This window comes from Portunus trituberculatus, chromosome 4, assembly GCF_017591435.1.
Source record: "Portunus trituberculatus isolate SZX2019 chromosome 4, ASM1759143v1, whole genome shotgun sequence".
In the NCBI taxonomy this organism is placed as follows: domain Eukaryota; kingdom Metazoa; phylum Arthropoda; class Malacostraca; order Decapoda; family Portunidae; genus Portunus; species Portunus trituberculatus.
Window position 1 is genome coordinate 45071 of NC_059258.1, and position 17500 is coordinate 62570.

At 41.0% G+C, this 17500-nt stretch overlaps 3 protein-coding genes, 2 long non-coding RNA genes and 1 other non-coding gene across 8 annotated transcripts in view; 2 read left to right on the top strand and 4 right to left on the bottom strand.

The window, feature by feature from the left end:
- The window catches only part of LOC123511198, a 20152-nt gene that overhangs the window by 1305 nt on the left and 1347 nt on the right, over nt 1–17500 (top strand). The window lies entirely within an intron of this gene.
- LOC123511191 lies at nt 3119–7500 on the bottom strand. Of its 2 annotated transcripts, none has more exons than XR_006676703.1 (3): nt 7357–7442; nt 6464–6680; nt 3119–3461 (listed from the first exon to the last, which is right to left on the bottom strand). It is a non-coding gene; the product is annotated as an uncharacterized LOC123511191 (long non-coding RNA). The 2 variants fall into 2 exon arrangements; XR_006676702.1 differs by having other exon boundaries at nt 3128–3461; nt 7366–7500.
- Nucleotides 5095–5168, bottom strand: Trnav-cac. Its single transcript has one exon. It is a non-coding gene; the product is annotated as a tRNA-Val (tRNA).
- LOC123511165 (mitochondrial import inner membrane translocase subunit Tim8-like) lies at nt 5595–8064 on the top strand. The gene is made up of 3 exons (XM_045266822.1): nt 5595–5814; nt 6513–6616; nt 7395–8064. The coding sequence occupies exons 1-3, from the start codon at nt 5688–5690 to the stop codon at nt 7566–7568; spliced, it is 405 nt and encodes a 134-aa protein (XP_045122757.1). The 5' UTR covers nt 5595–5687; the 3' UTR covers nt 7569–8064.
- LOC123511155 (poly(A) RNA polymerase, mitochondrial-like) lies at nt 8196–16913 on the bottom strand. Of its 2 annotated transcripts, none has more exons than XM_045266802.1 (12): nt 16785–16913; nt 15466–15750; nt 14896–15083; nt 14454–14681; nt 13603–13686; nt 12594–12725; nt 12068–12196; nt 11680–11768; nt 11043–11269; nt 9917–10131; nt 9695–9793; nt 8196–9266 (listed from the first exon to the last, which is right to left on the bottom strand). In XM_045266802.1, the coding sequence occupies exons 2-12, from the start codon at nt 15557–15559 to the stop codon at nt 9015–9017; spliced, it is 1737 nt and encodes a 578-aa protein (XP_045122737.1). In that variant the 5' UTR covers nt 15560–15750; nt 16785–16913; the 3' UTR covers nt 8196–9014. The 2 variants fall into 2 exon arrangements, with proteins under 2 accessions (XP_045122737.1, XP_045122743.1); XM_045266808.1 differs by having other exon boundaries at nt 16693–16799.
- LOC123511174 (protein dpy-30 homolog) overlaps nt 17382–17500 on the bottom strand; it is a 3856-nt gene continuing 3737 nt past the window's right edge. Inside the window, exon 5 of the transcript XR_006676698.1 lies at nt 17382–17500. This exon is cut by the window's right edge and continues 1009 nt beyond it. The gene's annotated coding sequence lies outside the window, so the exon portion shown is untranslated.

Sequence of the window (17500 nt, forward strand, 5' to 3'; positions counted from 1 at the left end):
AGCAAAGGGAATGAAAAGTACATTAGAGTCAGGCCATGTACCACCAAGCTGGAAAGAATCAAGGACAGTGATGATCCCAAAACAAGATGCCCAAAAGCCAAGGATTTGAGACCTATTGCATTAACTAACGTTGGGTATAAACTAATGATGTCAATCATAAGAGATAGCTTAGAAGATCACATAACAAAGAACAGGTTAGGGAAACAAACGCAAGGAGGTTTCACAGAGTGTAGTACAATTGAAAATAACATTGTTCTAAAATACTGCATACAAAAATCTTTCAAGATGAAAAAACGTTAATTGTAACATCAATTGATTTTGCCAAAGCCAAAGCATAAAGAGGAGAAATTAATACAAGTCCTGATGGAAACTAAAATAAACCCAAAATGTATTAATTGAATAGCCAATGTATATAACAATGATAAGACCAAAATTGACCTAGTAGAGGAAGAAAAGCTTGGAAACAGACGTGACAAGCGGAATAAGGCAGGGATGCACAGTGTCTACCACTCTTTTCAAACTGATTACTTTGAAAATAATGCAACAAATACAAGATTTAAACAAAGGCTACAGGGACGAGGAGTTTAATATAACATAGCTTTTCTTCGCTGACCATGGAATATTGTTAACCAGCAGTGTGGAAAATACCAAACATGTAATAAAGAAAATGGAGGAGATAGGAAAAGAATTTGGGTTAGAAATAAACGAAGAGAAAAGTAGAATAATAATATTTAACATGAAGGTAAGACCAGAAAATATTGAAAATATAGAAGTAAAAGATAGATTTAGATATTTAGGAATCACTATAAATGACAGCATTAGTTGCTTCAAAGTGAAGAAGGAAGATATGTTAACAAAGGCGAGAAAGCTGGCCAAAATGACGAGGAACGTAATAGCTACAAGTTGCTCAAAACTACTCATTGGAAAAACTTTTTGGAAGAGTGTGGCACTTCCCTCCATTTTATATGGAAGTAGCATTATAGACTTTTAATGAAATGGAAATTAGTAAGCTGCAGAGGATAGAAAATGAGGTTTTCCGGCAAATTTTAGGAGCTCCAAGCTTACACCTATAGCAACCCTGAGGGGGGGAAGTTGGAGTATATACATAGTGTGAGTTCAAGAGTGAGGGAAGGGCAGCTAAAATATCTAAGATATCTACTGGTGGAAGGAAAAGACTTGGTGAGAAGGGTAGCAGAAGAGTTGGTGGAGAGTAGGCAAGGGAGATGGATAAAAAGAGTGGCACAGGAGCTAAAAGATCTGAGAGAATTAACACTACTGAAAGGAAGCATACAAAATGAAACAAAGGAAAGTATATCAAGCATAATGAAAACTAGGGACACACAGGCATGGCGAGAAGCATTAAATGATAAAACTAGTGTAACTCTGTACAAAGAACACAGGAAGGAGACTGGAGGGCAAGATGAGGTATACACTAATGACATAGCATCAGATATCCTATTGAAATGTACAACAAACCCTAAAATTAAATGACAGGAAAACATTTTCAAATGGAAGCACAGACTGTTGGCTGTGTAGTGGTGACAACGAAAATTTAGCCCACTTCCTTCTCTGGTGCCCTGCCTATGCCACAGAAAGACACAAAAATAAAACAATACACCAGCCATACCAGGAAAATACTGAAAAAATAATTGGGGCTCTGCTTTTTAACAATACAGACATACAACAAACAAAAACAACTCTGCAAAAATTTTGGAATGTAAGACAAAAGAAGATCAAGGAAATAGAAGACGATAACAAAAATCAATAAGTGAATGAGGAAAAGACCCCAACAGCCAGAAAAATATGTCAGGGAGAGCCGATACAAAGGCATCTCTCCCGACCTATAACTCAACTCAACTCAACTCAACTGGGAAAGGCTGGAATACACTGGGAGAAGCTGGGATGCACTGGGAGAGGCTGGGAGGCACTGGGAGAGGCTGGGAAGCACTGGGAGAGGCTGGGATGCACTGGGAGACACTGGGAGAAGCTGGGAGGCACTGGGAGAGGATGGGAGGCACTGGGAGAGGCTGGGAGGCACTGGGAGAGGCTGGGAGGCACTGGGAGAGGATGGGAGGCACTGGGAGAGGCTGGGAGGCACTGGGAGGCTGGGATGCACTGGGAGGCTGGGATGCACTGGGAGAGGCTGGGAGGCACTGGGAGAGGCTGGGAGGCACTGGGAGAGGATGGGAGGCACTGGGAGAGGATGGGAGGCACTGGGAGTCACTGGGAGAGGCTGGGAGACACTGGGAGAAGCTGGGAGGCACTGGGAGAGGCTGGGAGACACTGGGAGAGGCTGGGAGGCACTGGGAGAGGCTGGGAGACACTGGGAGAGGCTGGGAGGCACTGGGAGAGGTTGGGAGGCACTGGGAGAGGCTGGGAGGCACTGGGAGAGGCTGGGAGGCACTGGGAGAGGTTGGGAGGCACTGGGAGAGGTTGGGAGGCACTGGGAGAGGCTGGGAGGCACTGGGAGAAGCTGGGAGGCACTGGGAGAGATTGGTGGGCATTGGGAGAGGCTGGAATGCACTGGGAGAGGCTGGGATGCACTGGGAGAGGCTGGGATGCACTGGGAGAGGCTGGGATGCACTGGGAGAGGCTGGGAGGCACTGGGAGAGGCTGGGAGGCACTGGGAGAGGCTGGGATGCACTGGGAGAGGCTGGGATGCACTGGGAGAGGCTGGGAGGCACTGGGAGAGGCTGGGAGGCACTGGGAGAGGCTGGGAGGCACTGGGAGAGGCTGGGATGCACTGGGAGAGGCTGGGATGCACTGGGAGAGGCTGGGATGCACTGGGAGAGGCTGGGAGGCACTGGGAGAGGCTGGGATGCACTGGGAGAGGCTGGGAGGCACTGGGAGAGGCTGGGATGCACTGGGAGAGGCTGGGAGAGGCTGGGAGGCACTGGGAGAGGCTGGGAGGCACTGGGAGAGGCTGGGAGGCACTGGGAGAGGCTGGGAGGCACTGGGAGAGGCTGGGATGCACTGGGAGAGGCTGGGAGGCACTGGGAGAGGCTGGGAGGCACTGGGAGAGGCTGGGAGGCACTGGGAGAGGCTGGGATGCACTGGGAGAGGCTGGGATGCACTGGAGAGGCTGGGAGGCACTGGGAGAGGCTGGGAGGCACTGGGAGAGGTTGGGAGACACTGGGAGAGGCTGGGATGCACTGGGAGAAACTGTGATGTCACTGGGAGAAGCTGGGAGGCACTGGGAGAGGCTGGGAGGCACTGGGAGAGGCTGGGAGGCACTGGGATAGACAAGGCTGGACTGAAATAAGACGAGACAGAACACATCAAAATCTTATATCACCTATTTCTCAATCGTCCACGCCCCCACACGCCGCCCACTCCACCCACAGCACGGCAAAAGGCGCCACTTACCCCACAATAGTAAGGGTCGTTGTTGTTGCTCTTAGGGCCGCGAAGATCTTTATATCCTTATGAGCCCGCCGTAAGCCACATTGCTATAAGACCACCTGTCAAAAATCTCAATATGGAGTTAGACATACATAAACAGGAGTTAGAATAAATATTAAAACTTTTTTATACCATAATAGCGATGCTCTTATAGTAGCGCCAATCTTCTGTAGTCTATAAATTTATGTCGTCTATTGATTTTATATTCTCGCCTTTGAGTCAATATTTTCGCAATGACTTCTCATAATTCTTCGCTCTTTAATACATTTATTTTTTTTCCCTATATATCACCTTTTAGTCGTTTTTATTTTGTTGTATGATATGACTAGATAAGACGTATAACAAAACAATAAACAAATATATTAGTTTGAAACAGTATACTTAATAAATGGCAGTGATATAATACTTGACTTCTATATACACACACTTTACTGTACTGAAATCTTACAAAATTCAACAATATCCTAGTTTTTTCGTGAAAATTTTACGTTCAGAGGTTTTTGAAGGCAGAATTACGCCCGCATTGAAAAAGCTTTATTATCTCACCACGACTGTTTCCAAGACCACAGAGATGAGTGGAGGGTTTTCAAGAGTGTTTATCCTCTTACTAATGCAGAAATCATGTCATTCTGCCTTTAAAACCGTAAAAACACCCTTAAAAATGCTTTGATATCTTAAAATCTTGCTTAAAAATGCGTGATTATCTTACCACGACTGTTTTCCAAGGTCAGAGATGACTGGCGAGGTTATCAGGAGGGTTTTTTTCAAGTTAATAATACATAAATTTTGTCACTCTGCCTCTAGAACCTTATAAACACCCTTAAAACTCCCTTATTACGTCAGCTAGAGCCTTTAAAAAGGGTTTCTTCAGTTAATAATTGTCACTCAGGATAGGACTGAGACCACAACACACTCCACACACCGGGCTAGCGAGGCCACGACCCCTCCAGTTACATCCCGTACCTATTTATTGCAGAGTGAACACACCCTACTCAATCAATCAATCAATCACACCCTACACATTAATAAGAGGCTTGCCCATTTGCCTCACTGTATATCTGGGCCTCTCGATTGTGAGTCAAGCGTGCCAACCACTACAGTACGCGGTGTGTGTGTATTTACCTATTTGTGTATTACAGGAAACGAACTAAGCTCTCTGTGTCTTGTCTCCTTGTCCACTCCTGTCATATCTTTCTTTCATCTGATTGACACACACTGCGTCAACGACATCACTGCTCAGTTTATTCTACTTACCAATACTACGACAAGTGGAATAAACTGAGCATTGATGTCGTTGACGCAGTGTGTGTCAATCAGATAAAAGAGAAATATGACAGGAGTGGACAAGGAGACAGGACACAGAGAGCTTAGTTCGTTTTCTGTAATACACAAAAAGGTAAATATAAATAGGTAAGTACACACACACACACACCGCGTACTGTAGTGGTTGGCACGCTCGACTCACAATCGAGAGGGCCAGATATGATGTGTGTGTGTTTCACTGTTTGTTTGATCTGCTGCAGTCTCTGAACGAGATCAGAGCTCATTATTTCCGACTTTCGGATAGGCCTGAGACCAGGCACACACCACACGCCGGGACAACAAGGTCACAACTCCTCGATTTACATTCCGTACCTACTCACTGCTAGGTGAACAGGGGCTACAGGTGAAAGGAGACACACCCAAATATTTTCACCCGGCCGGGGAATCGAACCCCGGTCCTCTGGCTTGTGAAGCCAGCGCTCTAACCACTGAGCTACCGGGCGCGCGCGCGTATGTGTGTATAGAATACACTTGTTATAAGGATTTTTGTCTTCCCATTCAGAAATGAATATCTAGTAACATAGCTAAAGGCTGATACGTCTGCTTTATTTATCTATTTTTTTTCTTGTACTGAATTCAAGTCCATTAAGTCAATTTGTGATGTGTCTGAAACAACTAATAACACAATAAATCAGTAAAACGATACGCTATACACTAAAACTAAATAAAATAATGAAAATGCGACGAATACAATATATCGATAATATTCAGAATTTGAAATACATTACAGAACACTTAAATGTTCGCAATACCTAAAGAAAAAAATACTAACATAAATTTCAATAGCACAAAACACCATCAAAATATCACAAAACCAACCTAATGAATATATTAATGTCGACAAAATAGCGAATACCGTCTGCCGTGCGCCCGTAAACAGCTGATACGTGAACCAAGTGGCCAGCCTCGTGAGCTTAGTTACCATTACACAATATTCCCTATTTTCGCCTTAATTTATCATCATGGGGTGGTTCTTCGGCGACAGTTCCTCAGACACGCCACAAACTGAGAGCCACACTTCATCTTTTGACGAGAACTTTAGCACAGACTCAGGATTTTCGAGTTTTGATACCAGTTCTCTAAGTTCAGGTGAGTAAAAGTACCGGTAAATGATTGTATCTGCTATTTGGTGGTGCGTTGGTTGTGATGGTGACTGTGGTGGTGATTGTGATGTCTAGGCGAGGCTTATTGTGATGTGTGTGGTGATGATGAAAGGAAATAATGGTATGATTGGTTACGTGTGGTAGTGGTGGTGTGTGGTGATGAAGTGTAGGGCAAACTGTGGTGTGTGTGGTGATCCAAGATTATGCTGTGGTGTGGTAATAGTGTTACTGGTGATGTGTGATGAAGATGCTGTGTTGTCTGTGGCGGTAATGATGCTGTGATGTCGTGGTGTGATGTGATGACACAGTGATGTTATCATTGAGACACCACCATTATAGCATCATTTTTGGACCTAACAGCATCACATCATTATTTTTATCTAATAGCATCACAGGATTGTTATATTAGATATAACAGCATCACAACATTGTTATATTAGATTTCACAGCATCAGTCCTATTAATGTTGTGATGCTGTTTTTCTTATCATGGTACAAGGCACAAAATAATTATGCTATTACAGTTATATGATGCTGTGCTGCTGATGTATTGCCTGAAATACTGATAATGCTGCTATTTTGCCTGTGATGATGCTAAAATGCTGAAAAAAATTAAGACACTTTTATGTATCCTACCATGAATCATGCTGTTCTGTCCAAATCTCAATCACATTCCTCCCGGTAGGTCTGGACAGCAGCAGCATAGGAGGCGGGCACAGCAGCAGCAAGGACTCTGAGCTGCAGTCTTTCTTGATGATGGAGCAACAGAAGGCACAGATGCAGGCCATGGTGAGGCACTGGCAGGCTGTTGTGTTACCTGCTTCCCCCTTGCTTTTCTTCTTTTGACCATTTCCTGTAAAGTATGATCCTCCTCCAATGATTTATATTTTTTTGTGTGTTTTTCTTCTATTTTTTTCTTGTTCTCCTTTGGACATTTCCCCAGAAGAGTGATTATCAAACTGTAATTTCCATTGATCAGTAAACATCACATTGAGAGACATGATTTGTACACCATTAACCAATGAAGTTTAAGAACCTCTGCCCTGGAGTGGCAGGTTGGCACTATGAGTATGTACTGTACCAGATGCCTTCATAAACAACACACACACACACACACACACACACACATTATATTATATATATATATATATATATATATATATATATATATATATATATATATATATATATATATATATATATATATATATATATATAATAAAGAATAAATAAATATAATAAAATTAAATAAATAAATATTAATAATACATAAATAAATAAATAATGAACCAAATAATTATGGAAATACAAAATACTTAATTGGAGAATTGGGAAGAATGGACATCAGAGAAAGATAAATTTATAACCTATTTGACCCCACAAAGATAAAATAATGACTACTAATGATGCAACCCCCAAAAAGAAAGCTATGAACATTAAAAGCAAACCACAAACTTCTCTGAAAAGATCAAAATAACTACTAATAATGCAACTTCCAAAAGGACAACAAAACTGCAAACTTCTCTAACCTAACCTACCCTAACCACACCACACTACCCCTTCACAGATTCACAAGATGAACGAGGTGTGCTGGGAGGTGTGTGTGGGTTCGCCGGCCAGCCGTCTGGATGCACGAACAGAAACTTGCATCTCAAATTGTGTGGACCGGTTCATTGACTCCTCTCTCTTCATCACCAACAGATTCGCTCAACTCCTAGCCAAGTCTGGAGGGTCAATGTGAGCTGGGATGGGTGCTGTTAGCTAGGGAATGGGTGGCAGTGTGGCATAGGAGATTAAATGAAGGAATTTTAGGATTGTAAAATAAAAACAGTGGAATCAATCTTGGAAGGAATTGGATTGTAAACTAAAAACAGTGTGAAATAGATATTTGATATAAGAACTGAAGGAATGTAAGATGAGAAGGATGAAGTAAATACATGACAATGTGAAATATAGGTACTGTTACTGTATTGAAATATGAACTAGGAGGAAGGAAAACAGTAGAGAGACAGAGAAAGTTGTGCATCACCATTGTATATAATAGATTCTTCATTCAACTGTTCTCCTGTAAACTCAAATGCATTTCTTCTTATGAAAAATAGGAAATGTATCATGTCTTTCTTTGAACACATCTTTTCTTTTATTATTTTTAGCTTATGATGGCAGGTTAAAGCTAGTTCTTTTGTAATATTGGATAGATATGATGTGTAATATCTAATAAAACAATGAAAACCTAACATGTCTCCTCCTTTTTCTTTCTATTTCCCATAAACACCAGTGATATTTGAAGTAAGAGTGAAATAATGAAAAGAAATTATAAACTATACCATCAATTAAATAAATAACTTAAAATTAATTAAAAGACCCATTACAAATTATGTACAGCATGATTTATATTTCCACAAGTAATACAAATGTTCTGGTGAGGAGCAGGAACCACCAGTCAATATATTACAGACACACAATCACTTCTGCTGGTAAGACACAGCAAAGCAGAACCTGGCTAGCAAGTCCTGCCACACAAACACAGAAGGAAGATCACTTACTTTCTCACTTCTTCTGGTCTCATCACTTTTGGTCCAGTCTTAGAGCTACAAGTACAAGAAATCTGAACTTGTCTACCTCTAATCCTAATATTGGAATACCAAGGACTAGGCTTTAAGTATTCAGAGTATTAACTAGACTTAAACACAGAAAACAGGTTGTTTACAGTTACTTTCCTTTTTAAGTGAGAATCTGCTATGCCTTCTATTTAGACACCAGGCTGGGCAGTTACTCTCATTTATTGTCCTAAAAAAACTTTTTTTGTTTTCTTCAGTAACCAAGACAACCTGGACAACCTTCCTTGCATTTAACCCCTTCAGTAGCATTTTTTTTTTTTTTTCATTCTACTTACTATTTGGTGAATTTTTACAGCTTCAAAAACCCATGTGGGGGTTAAACTAGTGAAGACTGTGGCCATTGAGAGTCTGACCTTCATCGACCCTTCTTAATGTCATAATGGTCCAATCACACCCAAAACTCAAGGTAAAATTGTGTCCCAGAATTGAAAAGGTTAACAGATGGATAAACGTACATAATCAGCCTGTATATTGAATCAGAGCCTGGAAGTTACCAAGAAGACCCACCACAGAGTAAAGAAATCAGTGTGTAAGTGGTGAAGGCTCCAAGCAAGAAGAGAGGCAGCTCAGAGTATCTTCCCTTTACGAGTGTACCTGGGAGTCTGATTCTTCCTCTGTTGTGCCTTCTGCTTCAGTTTAGACACCAGGTTAGGCAGTTCCTTCCCTTTACTGTTCTCTCCAGAGTGGAACACAGCACGCCAGTCAATCACGGTGTCAATGTGCCGCTGTGCCGCGGAACTGCTGCGCCACCACAGCCGCTGCGCCCCCCACAACCCCTCAGAGACGCCACCTGTGCTGTCACTCTCCTGCGCCTCAGCCTGTGGGGGAAGTAATGATGGTGGTGTTGAAAAATTATGAGGAATGGGTGAATGGTGATGAATGGTGTATATTTGTGGGCTAATATTGATATATGAGTTGAAAATGGAAAAATGACAATGAATGAGGCATGCAAGTGAAAGAAAAATGGTTAAAATCAATTGGAAGTGATAAAATGGTGATGGTGATGATATAGAGCAATGATAATGATGGTGATGAATGGAAAATAGTGAAAAAATTAATGAGAAACTACACGATTGGGATGAGTAAGTGAAAAATTATGAATGAATGAATAAAAAATAAGAAATGACACATACATGATAAATTAATGAAAAATGGAAAGATGGTGAGAATTATATTAAAAAAGAAAAAAAAAATTAAATGAAAATAATCTAACCTGACCTGACCTAACCTAACCACCACCACTGACCTCCATAACATAGCGAGCATGTGTGACCTCAGTTTTCAGTCTCTCCACCTCCTCTAGGGTCACATTGCGGCTCACGTTGAGGTCACGGTCCAGGGGGTTCTGCGGCAAAGGTCACACAGGATATATAGGGATAGTAATAATATTAGTATTCATAGTAATAATAATTATCTAATGGTAATAATAATGATAAACTGAGTGAATACCACACACACACACACTGACCTGTATATACAAAGCACAATGGACTGGCTTGACAAAATTTCTGCCGGTCACAATTGACATTCCTCTCTCCCGGAAGTTAAATTTATCAAAGAACTCAAAGAACCCTCTCAGCAAAGACTCCAGTGACTCTGTGTTCCTGGCAGCGGTGGCAGCGGCGGTGGTGGCACTCTCTGATGGCACTCGGAACACTGGCTCTCCTGTCTCCTCATCCACACCTTGACAGGGAGAATGAGAAAGAGATAATTTGGGTAAGTTTGGTAGAGACATTGAGAGATGGAAATAGTTAAGTTAGATTAGAGAGAGAGAGAGAGAGAGAGAGAGAGAGAGAGAGAGAGAGAGAGAGAGAGAGAGAGAGAGAGAGAGAGAGAGAGAGAGAGAATGGTTTGGTTAGTTTAGGTTTGGTTAGGTGGAAGTGAGAGATACTAACAGATTGAGATGATTAAGTTTGGTAGATAGAGACATTGAGAGATAGAAATGGTTAGGTTAGGTTAGGGGGCTGACATGGCTAAGAGTGAATGTATGTATGTCTTGGTGTCTGAATGGCAGCCTGGTGCAGATAAACATAGTAGTAAAGGGATTTTTCAATGTATACAAGTTTAGAATACATGATTTTGGAATAACAAACACACAAAAAATTTATAAAAATTAAATAAATAAAATTTATTATTTTTCATATTACACAGATTATTTAGAATAGCACATTGTCAAGAAAATCAAGTATGGCAGCTGGTTTAGTTCTGTGATGCAGCCAACCACCAAGTGTTCCCCGTGTATACTGCCAACTGAATGTTCAGTTTAATTCAGTAATCCATAAACATGTTCACTTAATGCCATTTTTACATTACACGATCCCTTCAGGAACATATCCCTCACATAATTAAAAGAAATCCTGTACTCTTGTCAGTCTCCTCTAAAATGGCTCCTTGGTTCAAAACAGTGTAGTTTATTGACGATACCATTAACTTTAGGTGAATAATACTTGTTGATCCAAACACTTATCATGAGGACAGACCACAGTTTTCCTCAAGATCTGACAACCATGCATTCCCTGGGACACTATTCAGACTGAGACCCAAAAGCCACTTTAGAGCAGACAGACTATACCACTAGTCACTTGAAGACCCACCTGGCATCACCTGGAGGGCTGTGAGGGGCAGGAGCACAGGAGGTGACGTGTTCATGAGGTAAGTCAGGACCATCATTGTGAGAGAGAAGTTAGTAATCCAGCGACCAGCGTGGGGGGAGGTGATGCCACGACACCGTGCCCACCGCCTCACTGCTCCCACAAGAGGCACCACCCGGCTGTCTGACGAGCCGTACAGGTGCAGCATGCGACTCATGTGGTAGCCGGACCTGGGATTTGGGAAGGAAGGTTAGGTTAGGTTGGATTACAAATTAGGTTACATTAAGTTTGATTTGGTTAAAAATTGTTAGGTCAGGTAGAGGCAAAATGTAAAGCAGTGAAATAAAGATAAGAATGAATGAATGAATGAATGAAAGAAAAATAAAAAGAAAGAAAGAAAGAATGACTGACTGACTGAATGGTTTAGTGACTAATTTACTTACTGATGGATAGACTGACTACTTAACTGACTAACTGACAAGTACTGCACAAACACACAAGGTAAGATTACAAGAAGTGCTAGATAAAAACAAGAAATCATAGAAATAAAAAATAAGTAAATGAATAATAGATAGATAGACATTAGATAGATAAATAACTGACCACAGACACACACACACACACACACACACACACACACCTGTTGGACATAGTGAGGTCACAGTCAATGGCAGTCAATTGTTGCTTGTATTTAATAATTGGCACTCTGGCGTTGAGAATCCTTTGGACCTGGAATAAAAAAAAATTAAATAAATAAATAAATAAAAAAATAAACTCCCATTTGACTAACTATATGCTGACTTTGTATACTGAATATACAACAAACACACACACACACACACACACACAACTAGGTGAATACACTATCTTCTTCATCTCTTTTTTTTTTTGCCTATTCTCTCTCTCTCTCTCTCTCTCTCTCTCTCTCTCTCTCTCTCTCTCTCTCTCTCTCTCTCTCTCTCTTCCATTTCCCTTTCTTCATCTCATTTATTTGTTTCTTCACCTATCTCTCTCTCTCTCTCTCTGACCTGTGAGCAGCCTGGCAGGAAGTGGTCAATGAGCTCAGCAATGACCTCCATCCGTCGCTGCAGAGTGAGGCGAGGGTTGGCCGCCGTGCTGGAGTGCTTGCCCTGGAACACCAGCCGACCTGACCCACCCTGACCATGCAAAGAAAGGTCAAAGGTCAAAGGTCAAAGGTCACCCACCACAGCAATAATTAAAACATATCAATACATGAAAATATTATAAATAAATAAATAAATATATGAAAAATAGCAAAAACATAATACAATAAAATAAAACAAAATAAATTATAAATAGCCATACAACATTAAAAATAACAAAAATAGTAAAAAATAAAGGAAATATTATTATCACAAAATAAATAAAATACTAGTACCAAAAAAGTAATGCAAATAAATAAAAAATAGTAACAAATAAATTAACAATATAAATAAACAAATAAATAAGGAAATAAATATGAATAAATAAAGACAAGAAAATAGTAAACAGTAACTATGTCACGAGAACTGACCCGACCCGCCCTGTACTGACCTGTGTGGTGCCGTCCCCCGCCAGCTCTAAGGTCATGTCCAGGTCACTGTCCCGATGACCAAAGGAGTTGACTGAGGAGCCAAAGGGAAGCACCACAGCACAGGGAAACAGACCTGACAATGACGACTCCACCTGCGGGATACAATAGTCATGTTAGGTTAGGTCAGCTCACTATTAGAAGGAAGGATGGAACTGGCTATATTACTAAGACAATTAACCACAAAGTCTTTACACCACCTATTTAAACACAAACCTAACCTAATCTGACATGGAACTCTCTGCCTGTTTCTCTATTTCCAATATTTCATGACTTGACTTCGTTTAAGAGGAAGGTTTCATGACATTTATCCATTTCTTTGGGCTAGCTCTATCAGACCTGCAAGGGGCCTGGCTACTAAGTGAGCCTTTTTTTTTTTATGTTATCCTTGGCCAGTCTTCCCATCTTATATATATAAAAAAAAAAAAAAAAAAAAAAAAGTTCTGCATGTGGTCACTGACATAAGAAGGTACAGTGATTAAGTTTTCCTACTTTGAATCAAAACATGCAGGCTTGTTCTTTTGGTCAACTTTGAAAATCTATGCGTTACTAAGCTTGGAGGTGTCTTGAAACATCAGACTCCAAACAGTTCTAGTCACAGGTAGGAGAAACACAAACACAGACAAAGAGTTCCAGAACTGACAAGCAAAGATAAAGAGAAACTACAGTACAATAAGAAGGCATTCATAAAGCTGTGAGTACGGAAAGAATTATACAGCACTGGAAATTTAATCTTTTTCATTATCAAGATGCCTTTCAATATTCATTCTGGTTACAATTTTGGCAATTTTGCATGGCTTCAGAAACATATGTTGCGATTAAAATAGTAAAGACTTTGGCCATTAATCTTCTGATCTCCACGGACCGTTCCTAATGCAAATAAAATTGTACAATCATATTAAAAAATTCAAGGTAAAGATGCATCTCAGTATTGAAGAGGTTAATAACAAAAAAATTCATTCACTCACTCACCTGTCGACATGTGAAGAATCTGAGACGCCATCCAAGCTCAGTGAGTCTCTGCGTGTCGTGAAGAGTCTGGATCTGATCAGATATCTGTGTGTGTGTGTGTGTGTGTGTGTGTGTGTGTGTGTGTGTGTGTGTGTGTGTGTGTGTGTGTGTGTGTGTGTGAGTGTGTCGGGAGGGAAGGTTATCATTAAAAACACATACAATATCAGCATATACCACATTTTTTACACCAGTGAAGTGTAACATAAAAATTCATATCAAAAGAAAATCACAAACACACTTGCACAGCAGACAAGACAACACTGCACCAACACACACAAGATACATAACTGACCAAAACACCAAAACATTAAGAAACACAAGAAATATACATCAACCCAAAAATGGCACACACACAATCAAACAGACTTACACAGCAGGCAAAACAACACTACACACACACACACACACACACACACGCCCGGTAGCTCAGTGGTTAGAGCGCTGGTTTCACAAGCTAGAGGACCGGGGTTCGATTCCCCGGCCGGGTGGAGATATTTGGGTGTGTCTCCTTTCGCCTGTAGCTCCTGTTCACCTACCAGTGAGTAGGTACGGGATGTAAATCGAGAAGTTGTGACCTTGTGGTCCCGGTGTGTGGTGTGTGCCTGGTCTCAGGCCTATCCGAAGATCGGAAATAATGAGCTCTGAGCTTGTTCCGTAGGGTAACGTCTGGCTGTCTCGTCAGAGACTGCAGCAGATCAAACTGTGAAACATCAAGTAGAAACACACAAGGCACACAAAACCAAACACCAAACACACACAAAAAACACAAAAATAAGAATGACATGCATACAATCACACATACTAACACTTACACTAGAGCACTGTGACAACCTCTGCAACACCTCCTCCTGTGTGATAACAGGTGTGAGGGTGACAGGGGGTGTAGGGTCAGACTTCTTGGGAGTAGTGGTGCCTCTCCCTGCAGACAGCCACATCATGGGGGAGTGGGAGGGGGGACAGTCTTTGGAGGGGGCATGGCTGGCATACTTCAGGGCCTCTTGTGCTTCTGTTGCCTCACTGTATTCTATTAAGATCATCTCCTGTTGGGGTGAAGAGGAGTGGTGGTGGTGGTAGTAGTAGTAGTAGTAGTAGTAGTAGTAGTAGTAGTAGTAGTAGTAGTAGTAGTAGTAGTAGTAGTAGTAGTAGTAGTAGTTCATGTTTTAATCTACAAATAAATTAACTAATATTTCAAAGCCAATCTTAATCATTACAGCAAGAACAATTGCAGCCTCTCTCTCTCTCTCTCTCTCTTACTCTGGGCTTGACATGTCCTCTGGGTGGCAGGGTGTAGTGGAAGAGAGCCTGCACTCTACCATGCTGCCCACACACCCTGCACAGTTCTGCAGCCGAGGATGCCCCTGCCACCTCCACAAGCAGGGTGCGCTGGGCCTGCTGCCGCCGCGTCCTTACCACCTCCTCCAGTGGTGCACTCCCTGTCCAATCTTTGGGGAAGAGGAGAAATATGTATGTGGGAATTAAAATAATGACGACTTTGGTCATTATTTGTCTGACCTCCATAGACTTTTTTTTAATGCCAATAAAGTTATCTAATCACACCCAAAATTCAAGGCAGAAATGCATTCCAGTATTGAAGGGGTTAAAATTAACTTAATATACAATGTTTACTATTTGGTGATTTTATACAGCTTCAGGTATCTATATGGGGATTAAAATAGTGACAACTCTGGCCATTAAATGTCTGACCTCCACAGACACTACCTAATGTAAATAACAGTCTAATCACAAAAAATCAAGCTAGAAATGTGTCCCAGTACTGAAGGAATTAAAATAAACTTTTCAATCAACACAGTAACACACCAATACCTTTAATGCCTCTATGCCATTTCCTTGGTGACACAGAGATGCAGCTGCCAGCTCTCACACAGCACACAGCTCTCCTCCACCCCACAGACAGCATCACCACAGCCTTATATACCTATCACAGTAGCCCGCCACCAACCAACAGCCAGTCACGTTGTTTGTTTTTTTCTTCTATTTCGTCACTGGTTCACGTGTTTATGGCACTTGTGGTGTTTGCTAAACACCATTCCTGTACTGTCATTTTTGTTCAGTACTTGTTAGGGTTTTATGTTCTTGGCATTTGCAAACCTGTAGGGAGAAAAAGGACTGTGTTTGTATGCATGTTGTCTTAATTTCTTTGTTTTCCCTGTTATTCAGGTAAGAGGGAAAATCTGGCCAAGAGCAGAAGAGTTTTGAAACGAGCCATCTCTCACATAGTATACTGCTTAATGACCTGCTGGGTAAATTTGCAGTTTCAACCAATATATCCTAGATTATATTTATTTTCCCCTAGATCTAACAAGCTTGAAGACATCCTGAGAAAGCAGGGTTTTAGGGCGGGGAAAACAAATCAAACCTAACCTAACATAAATTATGTCCTGAAGTTATTATTCATTTCTGATAGGGTAAAATGGGGTTAGAAATGTTCGTCACAGTATGATCTAAATTGTGAGAATGTGTATAGTTATGTGTGGTGTATTGGTTGAAACTGCAGTAATACTGACATGGTATGTCTATCACTCTGGCCTGTATTCATAAATTATTTGTTTTTTGGCTAAATCTCGGACCTGCAAGGGGACTAGCAACAAAGTGGGCCTTATTTTTTTTTTTTTTTTTTGTTGGCCAGTTATCCCCTCTTATATAAAAAACACCCCTATGTACACTCAGCACTGTCCTAATATAGACATCCCTCCAGCTGTCCTCATTTCCTGGCTCCCCCATTACAGCTATTTCACTCAACTGATAGGATGTGAGAATGAAAATATAACCAAAACTTACTTAACCCTAATTCTAACCTAACCACACTTGTTTTGAAAGGTGCAAAGGAAGACCTATCAGTGGTGTGTTGCTTCAACCACATTATGATAGGTTAGTTTTGGTTATCATATTTTCATCCCCAGGTCCCGTCAGCTTGAGTGAGAGGACAGCTGGAGGGGCGTCTATATTAGGACAGTTATGTTATGTTACAGTGTGTGGTGTGTTTCCCTACCTCAGAGTCACACTCCTACAAATGTTAATCTCTCTCCTTACCATGCAGACACACCACACCCCTCTGTCACTCTCTCTTAATCAAACTACTGCAATCATTAACTGCAGAGCACTCGCAACATTAATGCACTCACAGGTCAGTGGCAGCGCCCACACTTGACGTGTTACCGCCGTTCACCGCCGCCGGTGCGCGTGTGCCTACCCCGGTGCTTGGCTCAGCTGATACTGGCATGGCGGCGGCGCGAATGCCTTACTAACGGGCTCATTAAAAAAGTAAATTACCCTTGAAAAACTCATGTCAATTCAGCCAGTCTTTTGAGGTTTAGAATATAGTTCAATTATCAACAGAATGGTAAAATGCATTTATTTATTATTTTTTATTTATTGTTATTTATTTTTTTTTTTCAGGGAAAGATTTGTTAATCTGTCACTAGAACCGTGAAAACTGCTTTAATATCTTGTCACTTAATTAAATCATTTTCAATGATAAATTATTGTCAATTGATCATTGGACCCGTAAAAAGTATTGGAAACTTTGTGACATTTCAACTGGAGCTTTCCGAATACTGTCATCTTATTAATTTCACTAAAAATGTGAAAACACCCTGTAAAGCACATATGCCTTAAAATAGCTTGTAAATCTACCATGCTAAATACATTTCCCTCATAAGAATTTACAATGATCCTGTTTTGTTACGGGATAATCCTAATCAAAGCAGTGCAACTACAAATTATCATTAGGCATACTGTTTATTGATTGCTGTGAGCAGGTACAGGAGAGGCAGTGTAGAATAATATATAAAAAAAATTATTTCTCTCTCATCCAAACCACTTCACACTAAAAATAGTT

Excerpts from the sequence above, each read along its gene's own strand:
- LOC123511165 (XM_045266822.1), top strand. The coding sequence starts at position 5,688 with ATGGGGTGGTTCTTCGGCGACAGTTCCTCAGACACGCCACAAACTGAG. Across the intron at positions 5,815-6,512 it reads TACCAGTTCTCTAAGTTCAG|GTCTGGACAGCAGCAGCATA; the intron begins GTGAGTAAAAGT and ends TCCTCCCGGTAG. Across the intron at positions 6,617-7,394 it reads AGGCACAGATGCAGGCCATG|ATTCACAAGATGAACGAGGT; the intron begins GTGAGGCACTGG and ends ACCCCTTCACAG.
- LOC123511155 (XM_045266802.1), bottom strand. The coding sequence starts at position 15,559 with ATGCTGTCTGTGGGGTGGAGGAGAGCTGTGTGCTGTGTGAGAGCTGGC. Across the intron at positions 15,084-15,465 it reads ATGGCATAGAGGCATTAAAG|ATTGGACAGGGAGTGCACCA; the intron begins GTATTGGTGTGT and ends TCTTCCCCAAAG. Across the intron at positions 9,267-9,694 it reads ATGCTCGCTATGTTATGGAG|GCTGAGGCGCAGGAGAGTGA; the intron begins GTCAGTGGTGGT and ends CTTCCCCCACAG.